At 48.3% G+C, this 23,163-nt stretch overlaps 1 protein-coding gene across 1 annotated transcript in view; it reads right to left on the bottom strand.

Moving 5' to 3' along the window:
• PCSK6 (proprotein convertase subtilisin/kexin type 6) overlaps nt 1–23,163 on the bottom strand; it is a 127,429-nt gene that overhangs the window by 63,587 nt on the left and 40,679 nt on the right. Inside the window, exons 3-6 of the mRNA XM_054561923.1 lie at nt 16,105–16,215; nt 15,364–15,507; nt 13,911–13,987; nt 11,730–11,818 (exon numbers count right to left, since the gene is read on the bottom strand). Of these exons, the coding sequence (XP_054417898.1) occupies nt 11,730–11,818; nt 13,911–13,987; nt 15,364–15,507; nt 16,105–16,215 (421 nt within the window). The remainder of the gene's footprint in view (nt 1–11,729; nt 11,819–13,910; nt 13,988–15,363; nt 15,508–16,104; nt 16,216–23,163) is intronic.

The raw sequence follows: 23,163 nt of genomic DNA, 5'->3' as shown, positions 1-23,163 counted from the left end.
ACAACAGGATGCAGGGGACAGAGGAAAGGAAGAGTAAGCTGCGGGGTAGAACAATAGAAATTGCTTGATCTCAGCAACAGAGAGAACATAGACTTAAAAACCCCCCAAAACAACGACAAAACATCTCAATACAAAGGAAACAGGTCTTGGAAACTTGCAGAACGATGATGCGAGATCATGACGCTGGAGTCCCAGAAGGAGATGGGGAAGAGGAGAGGGCCTGGAAGGACTGAAAGAGACAATGGCTACACTCTGTCCAAAGTTCACAAGACACAGGAACCTCCAGCTGCAATAGGCTTTCCTTCTCTTGAATTTTCCAGGTTATGTGTGACAATTGAAGCAAAAATTATAGTATTTGCCTTGGCGGGGTGGCTCCGGTGGTTTAAGTGTCATCCTGTGCACCCAAAGGTTGCAGGTTCAATTCCCGGTCAGGGAGCCTACCTGGGGGGCAGGTTCAATGCCCCATTGAGGTGCATACGGGAGGTAACCAATCGATGTTTTTTCTCTCACATTGATGCTTCTTTCTCTCTCTCTCTCTCTCAAATCAATAAATTAACTCAAAGTGGATCTCTCAAAATGGAACTCAAAATGTGAAACTATAAAACTTTTAGGAAAAAAACCCATAGAATATCTTCAGAATCTAAGACAAGGCAAAAATCCTTAGATGGAAACAAAAAACATGACCCATAAAAGGAAAAATTGATAAGCTGGATTTCATCAAAATTAAACTCTTTGACTCCGCAAAAGACCCTGTTAAAGAGGATGAAGAGACCAGCTCCAGAGCGGGGAAGAAAATATTCACAAACAAGATCGTTGTCGAAGGAAGAGCGGCTAGAATGTATGAAGAATTCTCAACACCCAACAGTTAAAAATCAAACACCTCGTTTAAAAAGTAAGCAAATGACATGAAGAGACAGTTCACTGAAGAGAATATATAGATGGCAAGTTAAGTCCATGAACAGATACCAAATATCACTGGCCTTTGGAAAATGCAACTGAATGAGGTGTCACTACATACCTATCAAGTGGCTAAAACACACCAACAGTGATAATACCAAATGTTGGCGAGTATGCAAAGAAAATCGATCGCTCATACATTGCTAGTGAGAATACAAAACAGTACAACTGCTCTGAAAAACAATTTACCAGTTTCTTAAAAAATAAACATGTGACATTATACAACCCAGCCATTGCACACCAGGACATTTGTCCGAAAAAATGAAGACTTAGAACCCCAGAAACGCCTAACTAGGCGCTTTACTTAGAAGAGTCCCCAAACAGAAACAACTGAGGTGTCCTTCAATGGGTAGATGGCTGGCAAATCAATGGTGGCAAGTCCATACCATGGAATGCTGCTTATCAACAAAAAAGGTGTCAAGAGAAACTCCAGTTTCATCCTTTCATATAGAATCTCTTCCTTTGTAAATGCCTGCTCATGTTTTTAAAAAATACCACTTGTGTGGGTCACACAAAACACATGTGCCACCCCGGCCAGCCTGCGAGCTCTGAGTGGCAGCCTTGGACCAAATTTATGTCGATTTTTGTACTCAGTAAGTGTAGAATCAAATACTCTTCACACACGCATTGGAATATTTACAAAAATTGAACATGCATTGGACCACGAAGAAATTCTCACCAAATTTGAAAAGACAGATATTATACAGAACACAGTCTCCGGTCCTGATGTAATAAGTTAAAAATGAGCAACAAAAGGAATGCCAAAAAAAATTCTATCCAGTTGGAACAAAATTCAAATTCCTTGTAAAGAGCAAAATCAAGGCTGAAAATAATTATCCAGAAGTGAGTAACTATAAGAGCGCTGTATAATTAAGCCAGAGATAAGTAATGAGAGGAAAATTTATAACACACTTATTTACTTATTAGAGCACATCAGAGCCTGAAAGCAAGGGAACTAAACATTCTATTCAAGGGGCTATAAAAAAACAACAATAATAAACATTTTTAAGCTGAAGGAATAAACAGGAAAAAAAGAAATTCATAAATCAGAAAATAAAATAATCAAAACCATTAAAAATATAGTTCTCTTAAAAGCCTATTTTGTAGGAAATAAATTTTTCATTAGTCTGACCAAGGTCAAAAGGAGAGACACCACAAAGAAGATTAGGGACAATTATAGGTATCAATATGGACGATATATATTTTTAATTATTAGAATGTGATCTTCAATTTCTATGTTGTATATTTGAAAATCTGGAGAAATGAGTGATCTTATAGGAAACTTTAACTACCAAAATCCACTTCGGGAGAAACACAAAACCTGAAAAGACCTAACCTTTAAAGAGTCGCTGTGTCTGGTCAGGTTGATTGATCAGCTCTACCAATATTTTTAAAAACGGGGCATGTCCGCAGTATATGAACTGTTTCAGAGCACAGTAAAAGACAGAGAGAGCTTCCTAACTCATTCTACAAAACCAACATAATTCCAATGTTCAAACAGACCACAGGCAACACAATAAAACAGCAACTGTAGTTCATCTGGCTTATTATAAAAAGATGCAAAGCTATACATCAACTATGAACAATTGAATGCAGCAATGTATTAATAGAACAAATGTCATATTCAAACAGAATGTATTCCAAGAATGGAAGAATAAAATTTCAAATGCTAGGAAACCTATTACTGTGATTTACCACACAGGACAGATTAAATAGTAAAATTGAAAAAATAATGTCATCACCTCCATAGATGCTTTTAAAAAGCATGTAATAAATTCGACATCAAACCTCTTAAAAATCTAGGAATATAAAAATGCCCTTAATTGAATAAAGGGTAATACAGGAAACCTATAAAAGATATCTGCAAACAGCACAGAAACATTCCTGTAGGAGTCAGAAAAAAATAACAAAACAAATAAATCACCACTATTTCATATTCGTCAAGAGTCCCTGGGTATTGAAATAGCTCTGAAAAAGAAAAGGGTTATTAAGATTAAAGAGATAAAACCCACCATTGTATTTACAGACAGCTTTTGCTGACACCTGTCTAAAAAAGCCAAGAGATAAAAAAAATAACGGCGTTCATCAAGGAGTTATGGAGTTCACCAAGGTGGTTAGATACAAAAAACAAAAAAACCAAAAAACCCCAATATACGAAAATCAATAGTTTTCCCACACCCATTTCAATAACAATCAATTAGAAATATAATGTTGGAAAAAACCCAGCGAGGTAGAAACCTAAGAAGAAATGTACGAAATCGGCATGGAAGCAGTGATTAAAACTTTTAAAAATGATGTAACAGAAGCCTGAATAAATAAAAACACACCATGTTCCTGGGTGGGAAGACTCAATATTGTAAAGCTGTCAATTTTCCCCACTTAATCTATACTTTCTGTGCAATCCCAATCAAAATCCCAAAGGGAATTTTTATGGAACTTGACAAGCAGATTCTCAAGTTCATCGGAAAGAGAAAATGTGCGAGGATGGCCAAGAAATTTTTGAAGAAGAACCGTAAGAGGAAATGCATCCTATCACTTATCCAAAAAACAAAATCCTCGTAGGCTGTCCTATTTAAAAGTGAGGTATTGCTTAGGAATGAAACACAACAGACCTAATGAGATGTAATGGGGAACCCAGTATACACAGGGGATTTAGTATGTGATAAGGGGGGTGTGTGGAAATTACTAAATATGCGTTTGGGGAAAAATAAAGTTGGATCTCTCCTTCACATCATTCACAGAAGTAAATTCCATGTGGATTAAATAGCTAAACGCAAAAGACAAAGCCATAAAAGTTTTAAGATGGACTAAGCTTCTAAAACCACGTTTTCAGAGGAAATAAGGGAGAATGGATTTATTAGCTTGGGCCTTTGTAAGCAAGGCCCTAAACACAGGAGCCATAAAGAAAGGTGCACACAGCTGACATCCTAAACAATTTTAAGCGCATTTTTATTGAAATATACAGAAAAGGGGCATGAATCATCAACAGATGGCTCTAAAACCTAATTTTAAAAAAATTTCCCTAAAATGAAAGGGACTCGCATTTAAACACATAGGCGTACTCCACTGTCCTCTCTGAAAATAATGGGGCAACATGTGTTTCTGCAATAATTTCTCCACAAAGCAGGTTGAGCACCCCAGGGCCATGAGGCCAGGTATGTGGCTGGGAGTTTGTTTCTGTGCCGCGCTCCGTTGCTTTTATAGCAAAAAATAAATAAATACAAGAAAAGAAAAAAGAAAAGAAAAGCCACCTCAGTGCCCATTATTTTAGAAGCGGGGAGCTCTCATTGGGAATTATACAGGCACGCCACCTTTCTAAGAATACGTGACTTTTTGTGGCAGGGTTTGTTGGAGGAGACAAAGCAAGGGACAGTCAGCTCTGCCCCGTCCCACGAGGTCAGCGTAAAATGAACGCTGACGCACCGGAGAGAGGAAGGGCTCTCTCAGAGCTAGTGAACCGGCAGCAACGAAGAATCCGGGTCCACAAACCCAAGTCCTCAGTGCCCACAGCCCAGCTCACTCTCCTCTCCTCTGCCCCGTGTATCTTAGCATCTTACTGGCCTAGAGAACAAGTTCTCACCCACTGTCCAGCCAGCCGCTGACAATAGCCAGAAAGTGACTCGCATGATACCCTACGCGACGATGCCGCAAGGAACAGGGGCAAAGGGGCATAACAAGGGCTAGAAAATGGTGGAAAATATAAACACACGTTTCTCCGTAAAACCCACAATGTAATGAAAGCACGATGTCTCTCTGAAGCAAGAGCTCCAAAGAGGTACAAGCGTTCGATGAAGAGAGACCCAAGGTGTGTTCATCCGAAGGGGGCAAGAAAATCAAACAATTTTAGAAATAAAAGGCACGTTGGTGAAACTGTCGGAGATGTGGAGGACAGGCTTGAGAAGAACTGAGGAAGAATAAAGTGGAACCGGAACCAAAAATTATGATTAGAAAGAGTTCTAGAAATCATGAAATAGAAATCCAATACATCCTTAAGTGGTACCCATGAAGAACAGAACTGAACGTATGGAACCCTAACGATTCAAAACCATAACAGAAAAAAAATTTGCCTGAAATTAAAAAAAAAGATAATTTCAAGTATACTGAATCCCAACAACAGCAGCGCTAAAAGAAGCCTCACTCAGAGATGGCCCAACAAAGCGACTGGAATCAAAAAATTCATTCTCTCCAAGCCCAAAAGTCAAGTCACCCACAAGGGACAGGAGTCAGGCTGGCCTCAGACTTTTCCAAGCAGCGCTGAATCCAGAGCGTAAAGGGGCAATGTTTACCCAGTTCTGTAAGATTGTGACATACGACACAGATGTAACTCAAGAGTAAAGGCAACCTTTGGACATTCGCAAAGATGAAAGCTCTCAGGAAACGCAGCACCTGTTGGCCTTCCTTGAAAAAGTTCCCGAGTGATGTAATCCGGTGAGTGAAGAGGCGAATCAAAATAAACAGCCCAGGATGAAAAAGCTGTGCCGAAAACCACGGTGCGCCAGGGCTGGGCGACTGAGAAACGCTGTGGCCACGGCCAATCCTGAACCCAGACAACGCAACGCAAAGACCAGCAAACAAAGACGCTGGAATTGATGTGAAATTGATGAAGAGGTGAAAGGAAACTAAAGTGCTAACTACTGAATATGGGAAACATGTTTTTAAAACAAAACAAAACAAAAAACAGTAACCCTGGCCCCTTAAAGGTTTTTATAAAGTCAGGTCTTTGTTTGTTTGTTTGTTTTTTTAATAGCCTTAGAAGATTATTTGGAAAAAAACAGATTATAATGAAATATTTATGGGAAATTCAGCAATGCACCCCTTTCAATGAATGTTTCCTCAAAGTCATGTAAGTCAAGCCCATTAAGCATAAAATCAAACATTAAACAAATAAATAAAATGAAACATGAAATTGCACCTGAAGTTCAGCAATTACTCGGTTTGGCTTAGTTTCTCTTAAGTTTTCCTAGAATTGAACAACGGGTTTTTACCAAAGACGAGTTGAGTATGATCAAATGGTAATAAAATAATGTCCACCCATCCATCCATCCACCCACCCACCCTCCCATCTGTGTACATGGTTTAACAATTCCTGTGAGACTGGAGGTTAGGAGCTGGTTTGGTTTGATCCTGGGCAAGTTACTTCCATTCTCGGGCCCTCGTCAGCAAAGTGGGGATAATAGCAGGGCTAAGGCATAGTGTTTTGTAAAGACTGTGTAAAATAATACACAGAGAGCCCTCAGATCAGTCCTTCTATCTAACAGATTCTCAGCTGGTACTGGCTGGTCCTATTTCCACCGGGATCTAGATGATTCTACCTTCTTCCTTGTACTCTTCTGAACCTTGCTAAAAATCACTACACCTATTTTAGAATTACCTTAAACATCTGATTTGGTAATGAGTACAGTACCAGTACTTCTTTCATTTGATTTAATTATGTTATGTGGTAGAACATACAAAACGTGCAATAGTACAAAGAAAGGTTAGTAGAAAGTGATTACTCCCTTTGCATAAATATGCAGTCAGATGTTAGCAGCCCATTGGTGGTGGATTTTAAACCACTTCCACCCACCATTTCTGTGAAACTTTTCCATTCAAAAGGGAACGAGAGCCCAATTTCTCTCTCCCTTGAGTGTGTGTTAGACTGAATAGTCTGTTTCTGAGAAAATGGAGGCTGACTGACGTGATGGTTTGTGGCTTCTCAGACGAGGCCATAAAAACAGTGCGGCTTGCTCCTTGTTCTCTCTCTTGAACTGCCCGTAATGAGGAGCACTAGCTACCGTGTTATGGGGAGCCCCTAAGCAACCCATGTACTGGTTCCCATGGTGAGGAACCAAGACCTCCCGCCAACAGCCAAACAGGGGACCCGTCTTGGAAGTTGATCCTCGGCCCCGGTCAAGCTGTCAGATGACAGTCACACCCAACAGCTTGATGGTGGCCTTATCAGTGACCCTGAGCCAGAATCCCTCAGCTGAGCCACTGTTGGGGCTGGATGACAAATGCTTCTCGTTTTCAACAGCTGTGTTTTGGACTAACAGTCCTGCATGAATAGATTGTGAATACACCATCTATTTGGCAAAGAGTACAAGCCACGAGTTTTGGTCCCAACGACAGCAGAGCGGCTTCTATCGCACTAACTCTTCTAAAGATAGTAATTATAAACTCCGGACATAAGGTTGATTTTAAAAAGTTTTTTTAAAAAAAAAAACACACCCTTGGAAGATTATTGGAAAGCAACCAGAGGAAGGCAGAGGCAAGCAAGGGATTCAGTTCTTGAAAGAAGGGAACCACACTGGGGAGGATCTGAGGGCCAATGGTTTTCCTCTGCGGGATCTCCCAGTCCTCTTGGTCCTGAGAGGCTAGAACTCAAGTAGGAACATGCACTCTTACTCCCCTGGGGCGGGATGGGATGGGGTTTAGGACTGAGACAAGCTGGAGATGCAGAGAAATCCCAGAAGAGAGGGAGCTAGGGAAGAGGACATACGCCACCTCCCAAACACTTGGATGGCCCATGAACTAAACATGTTTGGGCAAGACGCTAAGAAGTCCAGGAGGAAAAGGACAGCTGGAGGTTGAATGAGCTAAGCAGAGATTTTGGTCAATTTGGAGTCTGAGTCTCGCTGAATTAGAGATCTTGGTAAACATTTCATTCTTTCCATTGAAATACCAGTAGTGTGATGATCTGAGAATAAAGACTAGGTGCTTGGGCTAAAGAATTTTCCCTACGGCAAAGGACAAGTCAGAAAGAGATCATTAAAAATGAATAATCAAGCCCCTGAAAGTTCAAAGATGAACTGACTGCTAGAATAGAACAGTACTCAAGGATAACAGAATCCAGAGTCTCTACAATATAGTATAACAATGTCTAGTGTATAATAAAAAAAAGTACTAGACATATGTAAAGTAAAAAATATATATGACCCACTGTAGAAAGAAAAATTAATCACTAGGAACATACCTACAAATGACATAGATACTGGAATTAGTACAAAATATTTTAACATAACTCATAAATATATTAAGGACTCTAAAATGAAAGATAGATATACTGAGTGAAGAGAAAGGGAATCTCAGGAAAGATTTGGAAACAGTATAAAAGAACCAAATGGAAATCATAGGACAAAAAAAATCACAGTACCTGAAAGTTTAAAAAAATCAATGGATAAAATTAACAGATTAGATATAGCAAAATAATAAAGAGCTAGTGAACCTGAAGGCAGTCTGATACAAATCACACAGAGGAAAAAAGGATTTTAAAAAATAAACACAGCCTCAGTAGCTAACAGCTGTCATTGGTGCCCAAAGACAGGGGAGAGAAGACAGGGTTGAAAAAAATATTTGAAGAAATATTGACAGAAATGTTTCCAAATTTGACTTAGGAAAACAAAAAAGAACAACGCACTAGGAAGCACAGCAAACCTCCAGCTGGGTAGGTATGAAGAAAATCACACCAAAGGGCAGATTTTAAAAACACATGATAAAAGCAGGCAAAGGAACAGTTACATTATATACAGGGGAAAACAAATAAGAATGACATCTGACTGGTCATCAGAAACAATGGACACCAGGAAACAATGGAATAACATTTTTAAAGTGCTCAAAGAAAAACATGCCTCACTAGAATTCTATGTCCAGCGACATGTTGAGGTAAAAGCTGAAATAATTTCTCACCAGCGTACCTGCACTTCAAGAAATACCATAAGAGATTTTCAGACCGAAGGAAAATTAAAAGCAGATGGAAATAGAAGCTAGAAAGTACCCGAGAGCACTGGGAATGGTAACTACGTAGGCAAGAATATTTCTTGTCATTAAAAAGTCCACTGTTTAAAGCAAGCACAGCAATGCATTGTGGGTTTAACAACATGGGAAGCAAACCTGTAAATGTAACGGCCCAAAGGACGAGAGTGAGGGGGAACTCAGATAATCTGTTTCAGTCTCATACATCACACATGCATCTATTATCCAGATGGATTGGGTGAGTGAGGACATGCATTTCAATCTCCTGAGCAACGACTTGCAAATAAACATAAAAAGATTCAGCCCTGGCTGGTATGGATCAGTGGACTGAGCGCCAAACTGAGAACCAAAGGGTCGCCAGTTCGATTCCCAGTCTGGATACATGCCTGGGTTGCGGGCCAGGTCCCCAGTGGGGGGCGCGAGAGAGGCAACCACACACTGACGTTTCTCTCCCTCTCTTTCTCCCACCCTTCCCCTCTGTCTAAAAATAAATAAATTACATTTTAAAAAAAGATTTGGCTCCAGGTCTCTCAAGAGCAATTCTCTGCTGGGCGCTTCACTATACCGCAGGGAGGCTAGGTCAGGGGCGCCTGAAGGTCGCCCTGCCCAGGGTGGGCTCACAGGGGTGACTCCCTGTGTGAAGCGGAAGAAGCTGTGCACGTGGCTGTCCCGACCTCAACCTACACCCTTGCCTCTCCATGGCAGCCCCACCCACGGCCCCTGCCCCCCTGTGGCATGCTCCTATTGTTCCCTGTGCCATGCTCCTATTGTTTGTCCAGCTTCTCCTCCATCCCCAGCTGCATCCTCTCATGTCAAAACCCTGTGTCCTCACCGCGGGCCTCTCCTGCCACTCCCTGTGTGCCTCTGTCACTTCAGCTCTTGGTCCTCGACTGTCTTTTACGTTGGCACCCTTCAAAGACACGCTGAGCTCCCCGAGCTCCCTAACTGTATCACGTGAAGTTCACGCTCAAGTATATTCGATGCATTAATTATAATTCCTGTTCCAGGGACCTGGTGGTAGAGGCGCTCTCTCCAGAATCAGGGGAATCTGGGCGGACAATCCTGCAGCGAGCGCAGGGCAAATCCAGCCGGAACAAACCACGTTCCCTATGCGCATCCTCAGCTTCCTGACTTGAGCGGCCCCGCCTTACAGCCCACGACTCCAGAGCCTCTACACCAGCACTTCTCAAGCTGCCATTGGTTGCCGCACCCTCTGGGGGTCTTGTTACAATGCAGATGCTGACTCCGTGGGCCTGGGCTGGAGGCTAGGGGCCTGCCTTTCTCACAGCTCCCAGACGACGACGTCACTGCTGCCCCGCCAGGGGCTTTGGAGAGCAAGACTCAGACAACCCCGAAGGCGGGGGTCTGCTTCTCACTCAAAGCAATGGAAGTGATTTGCAGTTGGCCTCTGAGAGTTTCAGCAGGAGGGACAGAGTGGCTCAGAGGCCCCCTGCAGACTTAGCCCCAAGTTAATGTTTCCACGTATGACAGATGACTTTATTGTCACGGCAGATCTGGGGAGGCAGCAGCATCGCTGCCATCTTTCCCCGATAGGGGAAGGAACCTCGGCTCAGAGAGGTTGCATTGGCAGTTCAAGAACACACAGCCAGCGGGTTCTGGGAATGAGAGTGGTCCCCAGGTCTGCCTGGTCTAAGGCTCATGGGGAGACTTCTCGGGCATCTTCACTCACAGGAGGCTCCAGGGAGAACTTTCTCATCTCCATGGAAAAGAACTTTCCATGAAAGAGCAAGGCCAGGGGACAGGGTCTCCTGATTTGTTCTGGAGGACAGACACATCGTAGGCAGATCACGCTCCCGTAGAATGGCAAATCCCAGCTGCTTCAGAGGCTTCCAAGGGAAAGAGCAGGCAAGGTTCTAGTTAAGGCCAAGCTGGGGATCCGTTTTTCAAAACTCAAGTTCTCCAAGGAGGGGGTGACCCAGGGAGCCGCTGGTCCCATCTCCCACCTTGCACTGCGGAGGGGCTACCGCCAGCCCACAGGGCAGAGCAACAGCGAAGGCAATGCCCCGGGCAGGTGGCCCCCCCGCCTGGCCAGCAGAGTGCGCATGAGCAATTTCAAGCTGAGAGACAGAGTCCCAGTGCGGGAGGACGGTGGTGGCCGGACGTTAGGTGGACCTGCTGAGAGCTGTTCACGCCCCCAGCGTACACCTGCTCAGCCCCCAGCTCGGCCGTGCGCACCCAACAGTCTCAGCAGAGCGCTTGGTGACAGTCTGCCGGTGTGAGCGGCCACAGTGCCAGGCAGGGATCAGGGAGACGTGGGACTCTCTGCTGTAAAGCCCCATCCGAGCAATGGAAGCTGCACTCACCAATGGAGAAGCCGAACAACAGAGCGACAGAGAGCCGGGGTCAGGGACCGGGAAGGGCTGAACCCTCTGGCAGAGGAGACCACGGGGCGGGGCGGGGCGGGGCGGGGGTGAAGCTAGATTTGGGCAGCACTTCATGGAGCACAGCTGGCCACAGTCATGGATGGACCGAGCCACACGGAGAGCCAAAAAGAGAGGTTCTGGGGTCATGAGAATGCTGCGCGCCCCTCGCGTGTCTGGGGGACATCATGACAAAGTTCCTGTGATTGCGGCTGAGGGGCAGGGACCGGACAGGCGGGCCGGAGAGGGAGCTGGGACCTAGGAGAGGCCTTCGTCTGGGAACTGTGTTGGGAGAGTGTCAGAGATCCACGGTAGGACAGCGAGGAGGGGCGAGCCAGCATGGCCTTTTAGGAGAAGTGGCCTGGTGGATAGAGGTCACTCAGTGGCCAGACTAGCAGGGATATAAGTATGAGAGAGGGTGCCTTTCTCATGGGACCCGTGGTGGCTTCTCAGGGAAAACCATGAGCAAGCCCTCTGCCTCCAAGCCCCAGCGCATGCGGGGGCTGCCTGGCTGTGGCTCGGGGAGGGCAGGAGGCTTCGCGCCCACGGGTCCGACACGGTTGGCCAAGGCCAGCGAGGGTGCGGCTGGGACGCGCAGGAAGGGACGTCCGGCGCCCAGGCCCCGGAGGCCCCAGGCTGCCTGCCCTGCCCGGGCCTTACCTCCTATCTTTGCGTTGTACGCTATGCCCACGATGCAGCAGGAGTTGTTGGCATAGGCGGCGACTTCCCCTGCGCAACGTGTACCGTGCCTGAAATCGAGGGAAAAATGAAGTGAGGGCTCCGCTCAGCAGTTCTAGCGAATTCGGCGCGTTGCTCTGGTCTCCGGCGGGAAGACTCCGTCATCCATACACCCAGGAAAGGCACGAAAGCCCACGTCCTGCATCTCCTGTCCCCAGCGACCCCGGGAGGCAGCGTCACGTCAGGCTTAGCATAGCCCTGGGCAGCCCTGCCCCTTCCACCCCTGCAAGCTGGCGAGGCCTCCCTGCCACTTTGAAAATGGTGCACGCACCCTGACTGGCGTGGCTCAGTGGGTTGAGCATCATCCCCCAAAGCGAAAGGTCACCAGCTCGGTTCCCGGTCAGAGCATGTGCCAGGGTTACCGGTTTGGTCTCCAGTTGGGGCACATGCAGGAAGCAACTGATGGGTGTTTCCCTCTCTTTCTTTCTCCCTTCCCCTCTTTCTAAAAATAAATAAATAAATTCTTGGAAAAAAATAAAAAATGGGGAACGCTGGCTGAGGTCCTCTCTCCCTATACCCCACGTTGGACTGGGGGTTCCAGCTCCCAGGGCCGGCGCCCCCTCCTCTCAAACTCTCCTTTCCTCCGACTGACAACACCTTGCTTGGCACACACAGGTGCAGCGTCAACACCTGCTTGGTGGAGAGGACGGAAGAAAGAACAAAATGAGTCCTCCTGTCTCCTGCGGGGTGCACCTCCCACGCCTGCGCTCCCCTTGGACGGCCCTCCCGCCATCTGCACGCCATTTAAGCAGGAGCTGAAGAAAAAACACTCTAAGTCGAACGCCCAACAGCGGCGGAGGGACCATGAAGAAATTACCAGAAAAACAAATTGCTTTCCTCAGTAATGACCCCATTTTCCAGTGTGCTGCAGCGGGTCAATTCCTCCAGCGGAGGCCAAAACACGGGCAGGTTTAAACAGCACCTCTTTGAGAAGCAGCCACAGGGGATTCGACTTATTGATGTAAATCTAAAACCACCTTTAAAAATAGCCCTGGCCTGCGTGTTAGCCCCTGGGAGGGGCTCATCCATCCTCCTCTGGGCCTCACACACACGGCCAGGGCTGGTCACGAGGTCACGGAGCTCAATGTCTCACCCAGGATTAATCCTGCCCTTCAAGGGTCACTGCGTGGTTTCCGGATCATTCGGTGCTGCCCTGTGACCGCGAGGCTGGGGAACGAGGCGCCCTGCACCCCAGGCACGCTCCCTGCTGAGCGCGAAGGGCACCTTGGGACGTGAGGCAGGGACAGCGGCCCCGGGCTCGGCCTCTGCAGATCCGGGAGCAGTGCAGCCTGCGGCGTTGACCATCAGCTGGCCGAGCCTCCCTGCACAGCGCCGTGTGGGCAGCGGAATCTGAACCTCAGAATCGAATCCCCCGGAAACTGAAATACTACGTTGATAGGGCGTACCTTGGCCAGCAGCGTGTCAACGGTGGGGGAGAAAGAAAGGGCTTTTTATTCTTGGCCTCTACATAGTTTTGGAAGCATGCTAAGCGCTCAGGGCGTAGGACGTGCTAATAGAGAAAGGACAAGCGGGACCCAGCAAATAAAGTCCCAGGACCAGGTTCGAGAAGCTGGATTCCACCCCCAGGGCTGCCCAGTACAGCGTGCAGGCCCTACTGCCTGCGTCAGCGAAATGACAATGACAACTGTTGGGGACTGACTGCCTGCAGTGTGGTCTTCACCTGTTACCTCACTGTCCCCACCGCAACCCTGGGAGGTCAGGAGAATCCTGTCCACGGGAGCGTCTCTAGCACTCAAGAGACTGCGTAAAGGGACCCGGCTCACACAGAGCCACGCAGCCAGCGATCGCAGGTCCGGGGTTTGAACCCCAACGTCTCCGACATCACTCAGATCCCCTCTGCCACCCGCACCAGGTCACGTGACCCGTGTGCTCCAACCGGCCAAACTGCTGTCTGACTCAGCGGGTCACGGAGAACAGTAGGTGCAAGGCTAAGGTCATAGAGGCTTCCCTGAACCTGGGGGCCATGCCAGGCTTGGCTGCGGGCTCCTGCGTGAGCGCCGGACAGGGGTCAGGTCATTTCAACGGGGGTTCTGCAGGGAGTGGGCGCGGGGAAGCCAGGAAAGGGGAGACCACGTGACATACTTGTTTTCATTGCTGGCGTCGTATCGTGGAGAGGGGTCGAAATCATTTCCGTTGATGTCGTAACTGGCGTAGGAATCCTAAGGAATGAAATCTCAGTGAGTGAAGAGGCACGGCCCCGCTCCCCCAGCCCCTGGCGACCACTGTTCCTTGTCCTGTCTCTACGACCGTGACGACTCTCCGAGCCTCAGCTAAGTGGAATCAGCCAGGATATGTCCTTTGTCACTGGCTTCTTTCACTCTGCACAAGTCTTCCGGGTTCGTGCACATTGTAGCACGCGTCAGAATTTCCTGGATCTTATATTTCTAACACGTACGTTTTTGTTTATACACTTGTGATCAGAGTATTTCTATAATTTGACATCTTCCATTGAAAGCATGTCACCAAAGCTCTCAGGTGTCATCGGCAGAGGCTTTGAAACTGGCATTTCTAAGGGCTGCCTCCCTGTCTGTCAAATGGACAGGATCCGATCGAAGGAGCCATAGTGAGGCATCCGGGTTCCCAAGACCACGGACAGCACTTAACCACGTTCACTGCGTGCCAGGTTCTCTTCTTAACAGTTGAGAACCCACTTAATCCTCACAATGACCCTATGAAACTGAAGCCCCATCAGTAACCTCAAGTGGCCGATGGTGGCACCAGGGCACAGAGAAGTTAAGCAACCTGCCCCAGGCCTCTGAGTCCCTAAGTCTCAGAACCAGGACAGGCACCCGGCTGGTTTCAATCCTGTCATTTCCCATGTTGTTAATATCGGTCGGATGCGTTTCTCAGCTTTTTAGAATCTAGTCCTAGAAACAGATGCAACTCCTCCAACACGTGGCCAAATCCGTCAGCAAAACTCTCCCTCGTCCAGGGGACAAGGGAAAGCTTGTTTCAGCCTCCCCTTCCCAGCACGGCTTCCCTCCCCACCTGCAAAATTCCTCGTACAGTTGATCCTTAAACAATGTGGGGGCTGGAGTCCTCGACCTCCATGTGGTCAAAAATCCACGTATGAATTTTTAAAATTTGATTTGTGTATATGTTTAGTCTCCATCCATCCCCAAAACCCTCCTCCACCTCATTCCAGCCCTGCAATCACCATACTGTGGTCTGTGAGTCTTTTTTCTCTTTCCTTTTTGTTCTCTTTTGCTCAATGCCTCCACCGTCCACTCCATGTATGACTTGTGACTGCCCCCAAACCTAACTGCTGATGGCCTACTATCGACCGGAAGCCTTCCGGAGCCCACAAACAGTCGATTAACACGCATTTTGTATGTATGTGTCCTGTATACTGTATTCTTATAATAAAGTAAGCTAGAGAAAAGAACGTTCTTAAGGAAATCATAAAGAAGAGAAAACACAATTACAGTATTGGTTGAAAAAGAAATCGGTGTATAAGGAGACCCGCCCAGTTCCAACCTGTGCTTATTTGACGAGCGGGACGAGACTAGCGTGTTGCTCCCCACACGGGACTTACGTAATTGGGGGCCAGGTCGGGATGGTTCCTCTCTATGCCATCATCCAGGATGGTGACCACCACGTTCTTCCCCGTGTAGCCTCGCTTCCACGCTGCCAGGACGTTCATTTCCGCGCGGCAGCGACTGTTCTTCTCCTTGCAGTGCTGTGTGCACAGAGACACAAGGACATTCTTGACCCAGAAGAGGCACACAGTGTGACCAAGCAGAGGCGCTCCGGGGCTGGGGAGCAGGTGGGGAGGAAGCAGCGCTTGCCTGGTGCCTTAGAGCTGCCCTTTCTCCGCTATTTCTGGGAGAGCAAATGCTGGGCACCCGGCGGGGAGGGGCGGGGCGGGGAGCGCGGGCGTGGGGGGCACTGCGCGGAGCTCTGTGTACTTGCTCCGCCCCTGACAATCTCTCATTCTCCTAGGACACCATCTTTCTTTGGCGGCCCTGGTCCGGGGGCTCATGGTCACCAATGACTTAGCCCCACATCCGTCATCAAACTGCTTCCTTGCTCAGTGAGCGCCCCCCGCCCCGCCCACCCAGGGACTTCCACACAATTTCTAAAAAAAAAACAAAGAAATTCACTAGAAAGCTGGTGCCGCCCAGCATGAAAGCGGTGGTTTACACCCAAGATGAAGTGCGTCTGTTTGGAGTTACTGCGTCGGGGTGTGGGGGTGGGGCGGGTGGCTATTAATATCCTATCCCAGAGACAGAGCCGCTGCAAAGGCCCGGGGACAGACAGGCCACACCGTACTCACCAGGTACCACATGTTGGGCCAAATGGGGTCATCGAAATAAAAGGCCTGGGGGTCACTTCGCACCTGTCTCTTCACCCTGCGTTTAACTTCCTGTTGTTGGAGCCATTTCACCTATCACAGAGAAACGCCGTTACAGTTGATTTTCGTTTATTTTACTTTATTTTTTTACTTTCTTTTTTATGGACTGTATTGGGGTGACACTGGTTAATAAAATTATACCGGTTTCAGGCGTACCATTCTGTAACACACCATCTGTGTAGTGTATTGTGTGTTCACCGCCCCGAGTCCAGTCTCCCTCCATCACTATGTGTCCCGCCCCCCCGCCCCCGCCCCCTTTCCCTCTGGTCATCGCTGCGCTGTTGTCTGTGTTTGTGAGTTTGTGTTCTTAATCTCTTCACGTTTTTCCCCCAGCCTCGCGACCCTTCTCCCTATGATTTATTTTAAAAGCGGTCTCCTGATTTTATGTGGTGTCCTTTTCATGAATATCCGTGTCATCTTAGATGTCTGCAACGGTAAGTTCCAAGGTGACATTTTTATTTCAAAGTCACCACAGTTGAAAAATGAGAGCTTGTCTGTGTATGTGGAGGGGCAAATAGTACTGCTCTGGACTTGGAAGTAATGCTACTAAAATAAAACAAAACAAAACAAAACAAAACAAAGATCTCACAACATTTCCAACCATCTGGTGACCCCTGTCACCAGAATTAAAAGAAATAATAAGAGAGGAGAGGAATTGGTCAAATAGACATCAGAAGTCAGAAGCAAGATATAGTAAGCACACACGTAAGGAAATTTTTATAATCCATATATTGAGATTTTTAGCAGCCACTGGAAACATGGTACCAATACAGTCATAGAGAAAATCCCAGAAAGGGGAACAGCAAAATATTAATAGCGGCAATTCCCTGGTGGTGACATTATTGCTAATTTAAAAACGTAAAAATTATTTGCAGGGTTGTATCATTTCTTTAAATTGGCATGATCTGCCTTCACAACCATGGGAGAATGTTTGAGAAGCAGAGGAAGGGATATTTAAGGGCCGGGATCCAGGAGCCAAGCTGCCTGGATTCAACACCCAGCTTCACACTGAGTAGCTGGGACTTAGGGCAGCTGACTTTCCCGGCTGGCCTCAGTTTGTCCATCTGTACAATGGGTCGCCGTGTGTTGCCATGCAGGGGCGCTGGCATAGAGATTGGCATATATTAAGCGTTCACATCGGTGCCTGGCACATGACTGTAACAATTGTGCGTGTGCATGTAAGAGTATTTCAAGCTGGGAGAGTCTTTCCACTTTTAAAAGGTGGGGGATGGAGGAACAACTCCCATGTCCTAGGGCAGGTGGAGGGGGTGGAGTATGGGAGCCTCCAGGGTGGGGGTGGTGAAGGCCAGGGTGACCTGCAGGTCGCCCAAGGCTGGCGACCCCAGAGCTGACCCCAAGGCGGCCCAGCCACTGTGGGAGCCCCCTGAGGTAACACACACAGACCATAAAGGCAGAGCAAGAGCTGAAGGGACAAGCAGCTCACTCAGCCCTCTCAGCCTCGCCTTCCCCACGATGTCCTGAGGGAGGACAGCCCCAGGTGGGGACTGACCTCAAGAGCATCCTCGGTCTTTGACAGGACAGGAAGCTTAGAAAGAAGTACGGCAGCCTGTCCCAGCACCCATGTGTCCAGAAAACTCCAGTAGATCGAGTTCCTTCGACACACCACCAACAGCTCAAAAACAACGTTGGATTCAGCCCTGAAACAAGCCTCCGCCCCAAGTCCTAGATCATTTATAATCGCCATGGATCGATAGATACGCCCACGAAAAATAAAACTATTCAATGAGCTATTTTGCTCCTAACACCCTCTGATGGCATTTTGCGAGGTCCCCATATATCGCTGTCTGAACTAGAAAGCTTTTGCTTGGTGTAAAATACCGAGGACCATATTTCCTAATCTGCTAAACGTGCTACTATGAAATAGTGGTGCGCCTATATCGCTGACGGCGCCGAGTTCCCTGGCACGTTCCCGTCCGTCTTGCCCGGCTCATTCGCCACCGGTCTTGCTAACCCAGGGCCTTCCGGCTGCTCTGCCCACTGGGCTACACTTCCCATTCCGAGACGGAGGAGAATCCTCCTCTTCAAAGCCTGATCAAGTGACTCCCCCATGCCAGGTAGGTGCCGTGGGGTAGCATGTTGTCAGAAGTCACAAAATAACTCCGCGAGGGTTGAAGGAGTATGGGCGTCCTGGCTCCTCCCCCACCAGAGCTGGGTTCTGGGTGAAACTCAATGTTAACACACGGTTCGAGGGGGGATGATGGTGTGGGATCCACGGCACAGTTTGGGGGTCCCCCTCTGGCGGGGTCTCAGGGGCAGCCTGCTCCCCTGTGACAGGTCATTAAAGACTTTTTTTTTTTGAAGAGTTGGAAATTTTTTAAAAGACTTTATTCATTCTTAGACAGCAGAGAAGGGAGGAAGAGAGAGAGAGAGAGAGAGAGAGAGAGAGAGAGAGAGATTGATCAGTTGCCTCTCACACATGCCCCAACTGAGGACCAAACCTACAACCCAGGCATGTGCCCTGACCAGGAACCAAACCATAGACCTTTCACTCTGAAGGACAACGCCCAAGCCACGGAGCCACGCTTGATGGGCTGGGGTTCCATGGAGGATCTTGAGATGAGATCCTCCTGGGTCACCTGAGTGTGGCTTACGTCTAATGGCAGTGTCCTCGCAAAAGAAAGGCAGATGGAGATTGGAGACACGGAAGGAGAAACTCTTCTGTGGACAAGGAAACAGGGATTGGAGGGATGGAGCCACAAGCCAAGGGATGCCTAGGACGACCAGAAGCCACGGGAGGCAAGGAAGGACCCTCCCCAGAGTCCTCAGAGGGGCCGGTGCCCTGTGATCCCTGAGTTCAGACATCCGGCCTCCAGAACGGTCTCTGTCGCTTTAAGCCACCCAGTCTGTGGCCGTTTGTTACGGTGCCTAGAAGACTAATATAGGTTTAAATCACAGCTTTAGCCAGAGCATAGGTTTTAAATGGCCGACGTGACCACGACACCCTTCGAGACGGCGCCTGTGGCGGTTGAGGTCGGCTTGGCACTGGCTCTGCACCCAGCGCCCCGTCCTGGACGCTCTCTGCCCTTGCCACGCCCACACGGCAGCGCCGCACAGGGACGGGAGCGGCAAGCCGAACGCAGACGGTGCCCTGCCGCTCCTGCAGGCCAGCGGGGAGACAGATGCTAACGATCTCACACGTCTAGAATAGGAACATGCACCTGCCAGAAAGAGCACGTCAAACCGTGGGCTCCAAGCCAGCTGCCCGGTGGCAGGGGCGGGGGATGGAGATCCAGAGGAAGGTGGTCTGTCAAAGCCGGCACAGGGGCAGGAGCAAACGTCACCCGATTGGGGTTTGAAAGCCAGTGCGGCTGGGGTCCAGGGAACCACAGGGAAGCCAGACCAAGGAGGGACTGGGAGGTGAGGCAGGACACCCCAAGGGGTTGAGAGATGCTGGGACAAGCGTGGAGGGGAGGGGGCTGCTTGCGGTTCACAGGACGGCGTGCAGAGGCGGGGCCGGAGACGGAGCATCTCGCCTGGGACGCGTCGACTTTGAGAAGGCGTCTAAGTGGAAGCGCCCATTGTGCCAAGGAAATAATAAAGCGCCAACTTTTAAGGCCTATCCCAAAATTCAAACGTTTTACCCCTTCCTCATAGCCAGTATTCCACTAGACCCTGGTGCTGAAAACGTGAAGAGAGAGCTGGACATCTCTCCCGTCCCCGCTGTGAGCAAGTCCATTGGTCCCTGGGCAGGAGCCCTCGCCTGCCCCCAGCCCGGGACACAGTTCATCAACCCCAAGGTCACCCGGGTCTCACCTACAGTCTCTGGGCCTGTACTTGCCAGGAACTTCTTGTTTGTTTGCACTTCAGATGCTTCTAGCACACAAAACTGTCAGATCGAACCCCATCTGTGGTTAATGGAAAGATCGGCTTCCACGTTGCATCTCTGCTGGACAGAAGCCTGAGCTTTGATTAAACTCTGGGGGCAAAGTCCCCTCCTCCAAAGCAGAACGCCGACTCCGGTCCTGGAAATCATTTTCCGACCTCTGAGAATGAGCGCGTTACAACGAAGCCTCAAACTGAAGCCTCCCAAGGCCCCAGAGGAGCCCCCGAGGGCCCGCCTAATAACATAACATCTCTATCTTTCTATTTCTGTCATCGATCTGGCTGAGAAGTAAAGGGCGGGGAAGGGCTGGACCAGAGTCATCATCCGAAAATGTAAGGGTTGGGAGATGCAGGCAGCAACGTCGAACTATAAGCCAGCTTGGAACAGAATCAGAACAAGTAATTTAAAAAAAATCTGTGAGCCCTTACAGCGATTGGCCGGTGCTTCTGTAACATCCACCCTTCTCCAGACTTTTGGCCACAGAGCAAGTTAAAAACAAATGCTTTCAGTTTGCTTAAATGACAGCCCTTGGAAAAAACCAGGGACTGATACTGCGCGCTCAGAACAGCCAGGCTGTTCCCCGAAGGAAAGGGCTGATGAACAAAGCACTTGGAGCAAAACGGTTAAAAAAAGTAAATAAACAAAGGTAATTAAGGATGTAAGGAAAACCGGTGCACGATTCTGGCCCAGAGCAGTACAAAAAGAGGCTTCGTAAATGTTTGTGTGACGAGCAGTCTGAAATCTTCCTTTTCCTCTTGTGTTTTGTTTTTACAAATGCACACTCTATCAGTGTTTAGGGGGGGTAGGGGTGGGTCATAAATTGCTTTACTTATCAAGGCCCTTTCATACAATGCGGGCTGGAGCTAATTAAAATGAAATACTATCTGCATTCGACTGAACTTTATCCTAAGCCTTATCACATCCATTTCCAGTTTGGTTATTCCAAACACACTGGCGACTGGGTGTTCCGAAGTCTCTCAGTGATATTAAATCATCTTTTCTTTTTCCTAATCCTACTCAGGACACAGCTCTCCAAGCGCTAACTTGTCGCAAACAGGCTTTGCAAATGTAGGAAAATGTCCTGGTATAAGAAAAGGTAACATTATTTAAAACAATTAATAGACACATTTTTTTTAAATTCTCACCCGAGGATATGTTTACTGATTTTAGCAAGAGAGGGAGGGAGAAGGGGAGAGAGAGAGAGAGAGACATAGATGTGAGAGAGAAATGTCAACCAGTTGCCTCCTGAACGTGCCCTGACCAGGGATTGAACCCATAACCTAGGTATGTGCTCTGACTGGGGATCGAACCTGCAACCTTTTGGTGTACGGAGTGATGCTCCAACCAACTGAGCCACCCCGTCAGGGCTGAACAAACACACTTAACACCAAAAAGACAGAGGGACAGAGTCAGAGAGGGAGAGAAAGAAAATATAACACTAAGAACTTCTAAAAAAAAGAGCTCATTTTGCCCCACATTTAATCAGAACAACAAGGCGGAGGACCTATTAGTCAGACCGGCCGTGAGCTGACTGGGTCCGCGTTCACACCAGGCCGGCTTAAGCAGCGGTATCCCTGCCATCCACAGCGCTGTCCCTGCGGCTACGCGTTTCATCAGAACCATGAGGCACCTCGGCCGGTCAATTATGGGAACGTCACGGGCAGACCTGGAGTGGACAGACTGTTCCCTTTTCTTCTCTTTCTTCTTTATTGGCAGCACACTTTGATAGGGGCCCTGCCAAGAGCTTATTAGGAAACCCTGTCGAGAAGGGACTTTTACTGGAGGAAACCTAAGTCAGGAAACCTTTGCCTTGGAAGTCTGTCTTCCCTTTTGTCTTCTTCCTTCGAGGGCGCAGGGATCTCTGGGAATATTTTGCCCACAGACTCAAATGGGAATAGAGCACTTTAAACGCACCAAAAATGAATACACCCAGGAGCTCCCACGCAAGTCTGGGGCCCTCCCATCCCACCCAGGACACTTCTTGCCCCCCCTTCCTCTCATTTCACATACACGCTCCAGGTCCTGCTCCCCAACAGGGGGACCCGCCGGGGGGCGTCTCTGCATCCCTCCAGGCCGGGGGCCACATACACAGAAGGTGCACAAAATTATGGTTTTTGTTTTTAATTGTTTCAGAGAGAGGGGAAGGGAGGAAAAAAGGGAGAGAGAGAAACATCAATGTGTGAGACAGACATTGATTGGCTGCCTCTCGCACACCCCTAACTGGGAACCTGGCCTGCAACCCAGGCACGTGCCCTGACCGGGAATAGAACCCGTGACCTTTCGGTTTGCAGGATGACGCCCAACCCACTGACCCTCCCAGCCAGGGTGACAATTGCTATTTTTGGAAGGGAGAAAACAACGTTGGAGCTGAATACCTTTCAAAGTTCTAACACTGAGTCACTTAAACAAAGAGGATGTCTACAAAATGCAGATTGAGCCTCCCATTTCGACTCTGCCTTGGTCCTAATAGTTGAGGAAGAGCTTAATTTTCAGGACCCCCAGGCAAAGGGGACGAAGAAAGCCACTGTCCCTGTCTCATGCCTGTGTCGGGGGACTGGGGGCTCCCCATGTAAACAGTTTGCTGCTCGATGTAACTATCTGTGTGGTGACAATGTAGTGACTCCGAAGTCTTCAGAGGAAGGACATGCATGTCGTCCTCATCGGACAGATCACTCTTGCTAAAGCGAAAGGGGGGAGGGCATGACAATGACTTCCTTCTGGAAGTTTCCCCATACACTTAGATAGATGATAGCCCCTTACGAACTTCAGCCCCGCCTTGCAGCCTCTAAGAACCCAAATTCTGCGGCAACCAGCCTGTGCTCTCTGCACAGGCTCCCCCTTCCTCTCGGCGACAGGGGTTCAGGCATTGGGTCTGCTCGCCCTTCTCCTGGGACCCTGACCTGTGGGAATGACCAGTGGCAACCTGGTTTTTCTTCCGAGAGTAAAAATGTATTCCAGTCCCGTTGGAAAACCTCCCTTCACATTCCGCACTAGGAACACACATGGGTACAACCAGAGTCCCGTGTGATCACGCGAGAGGAGGCGTGTTAAGATGCCCAAGCACGTCGTAATCCCTTAACAAACGTTAAATGCCTTTCCCTGCTCGGAAGGAATAATGGGATGAGCTTCATGTTTGA

Source organism: Pteronotus mesoamericanus, unplaced genomic scaffold, assembly GCF_021234165.1.
Source record: "Pteronotus mesoamericanus isolate MK-2021 breed Mesoamerican mustached bat unplaced genomic scaffold, CSHL_Meso_final scaffold_582, whole genome shotgun sequence".
Classification (NCBI taxonomy): domain Eukaryota; kingdom Metazoa; phylum Chordata; class Mammalia; order Chiroptera; family Mormoopidae; genus Pteronotus; species Pteronotus mesoamericanus.
The sequence above is the reverse complement of the archived record's forward strand: the minus strand, read 5'-3'. Positions and strand labels throughout refer to the sequence as shown.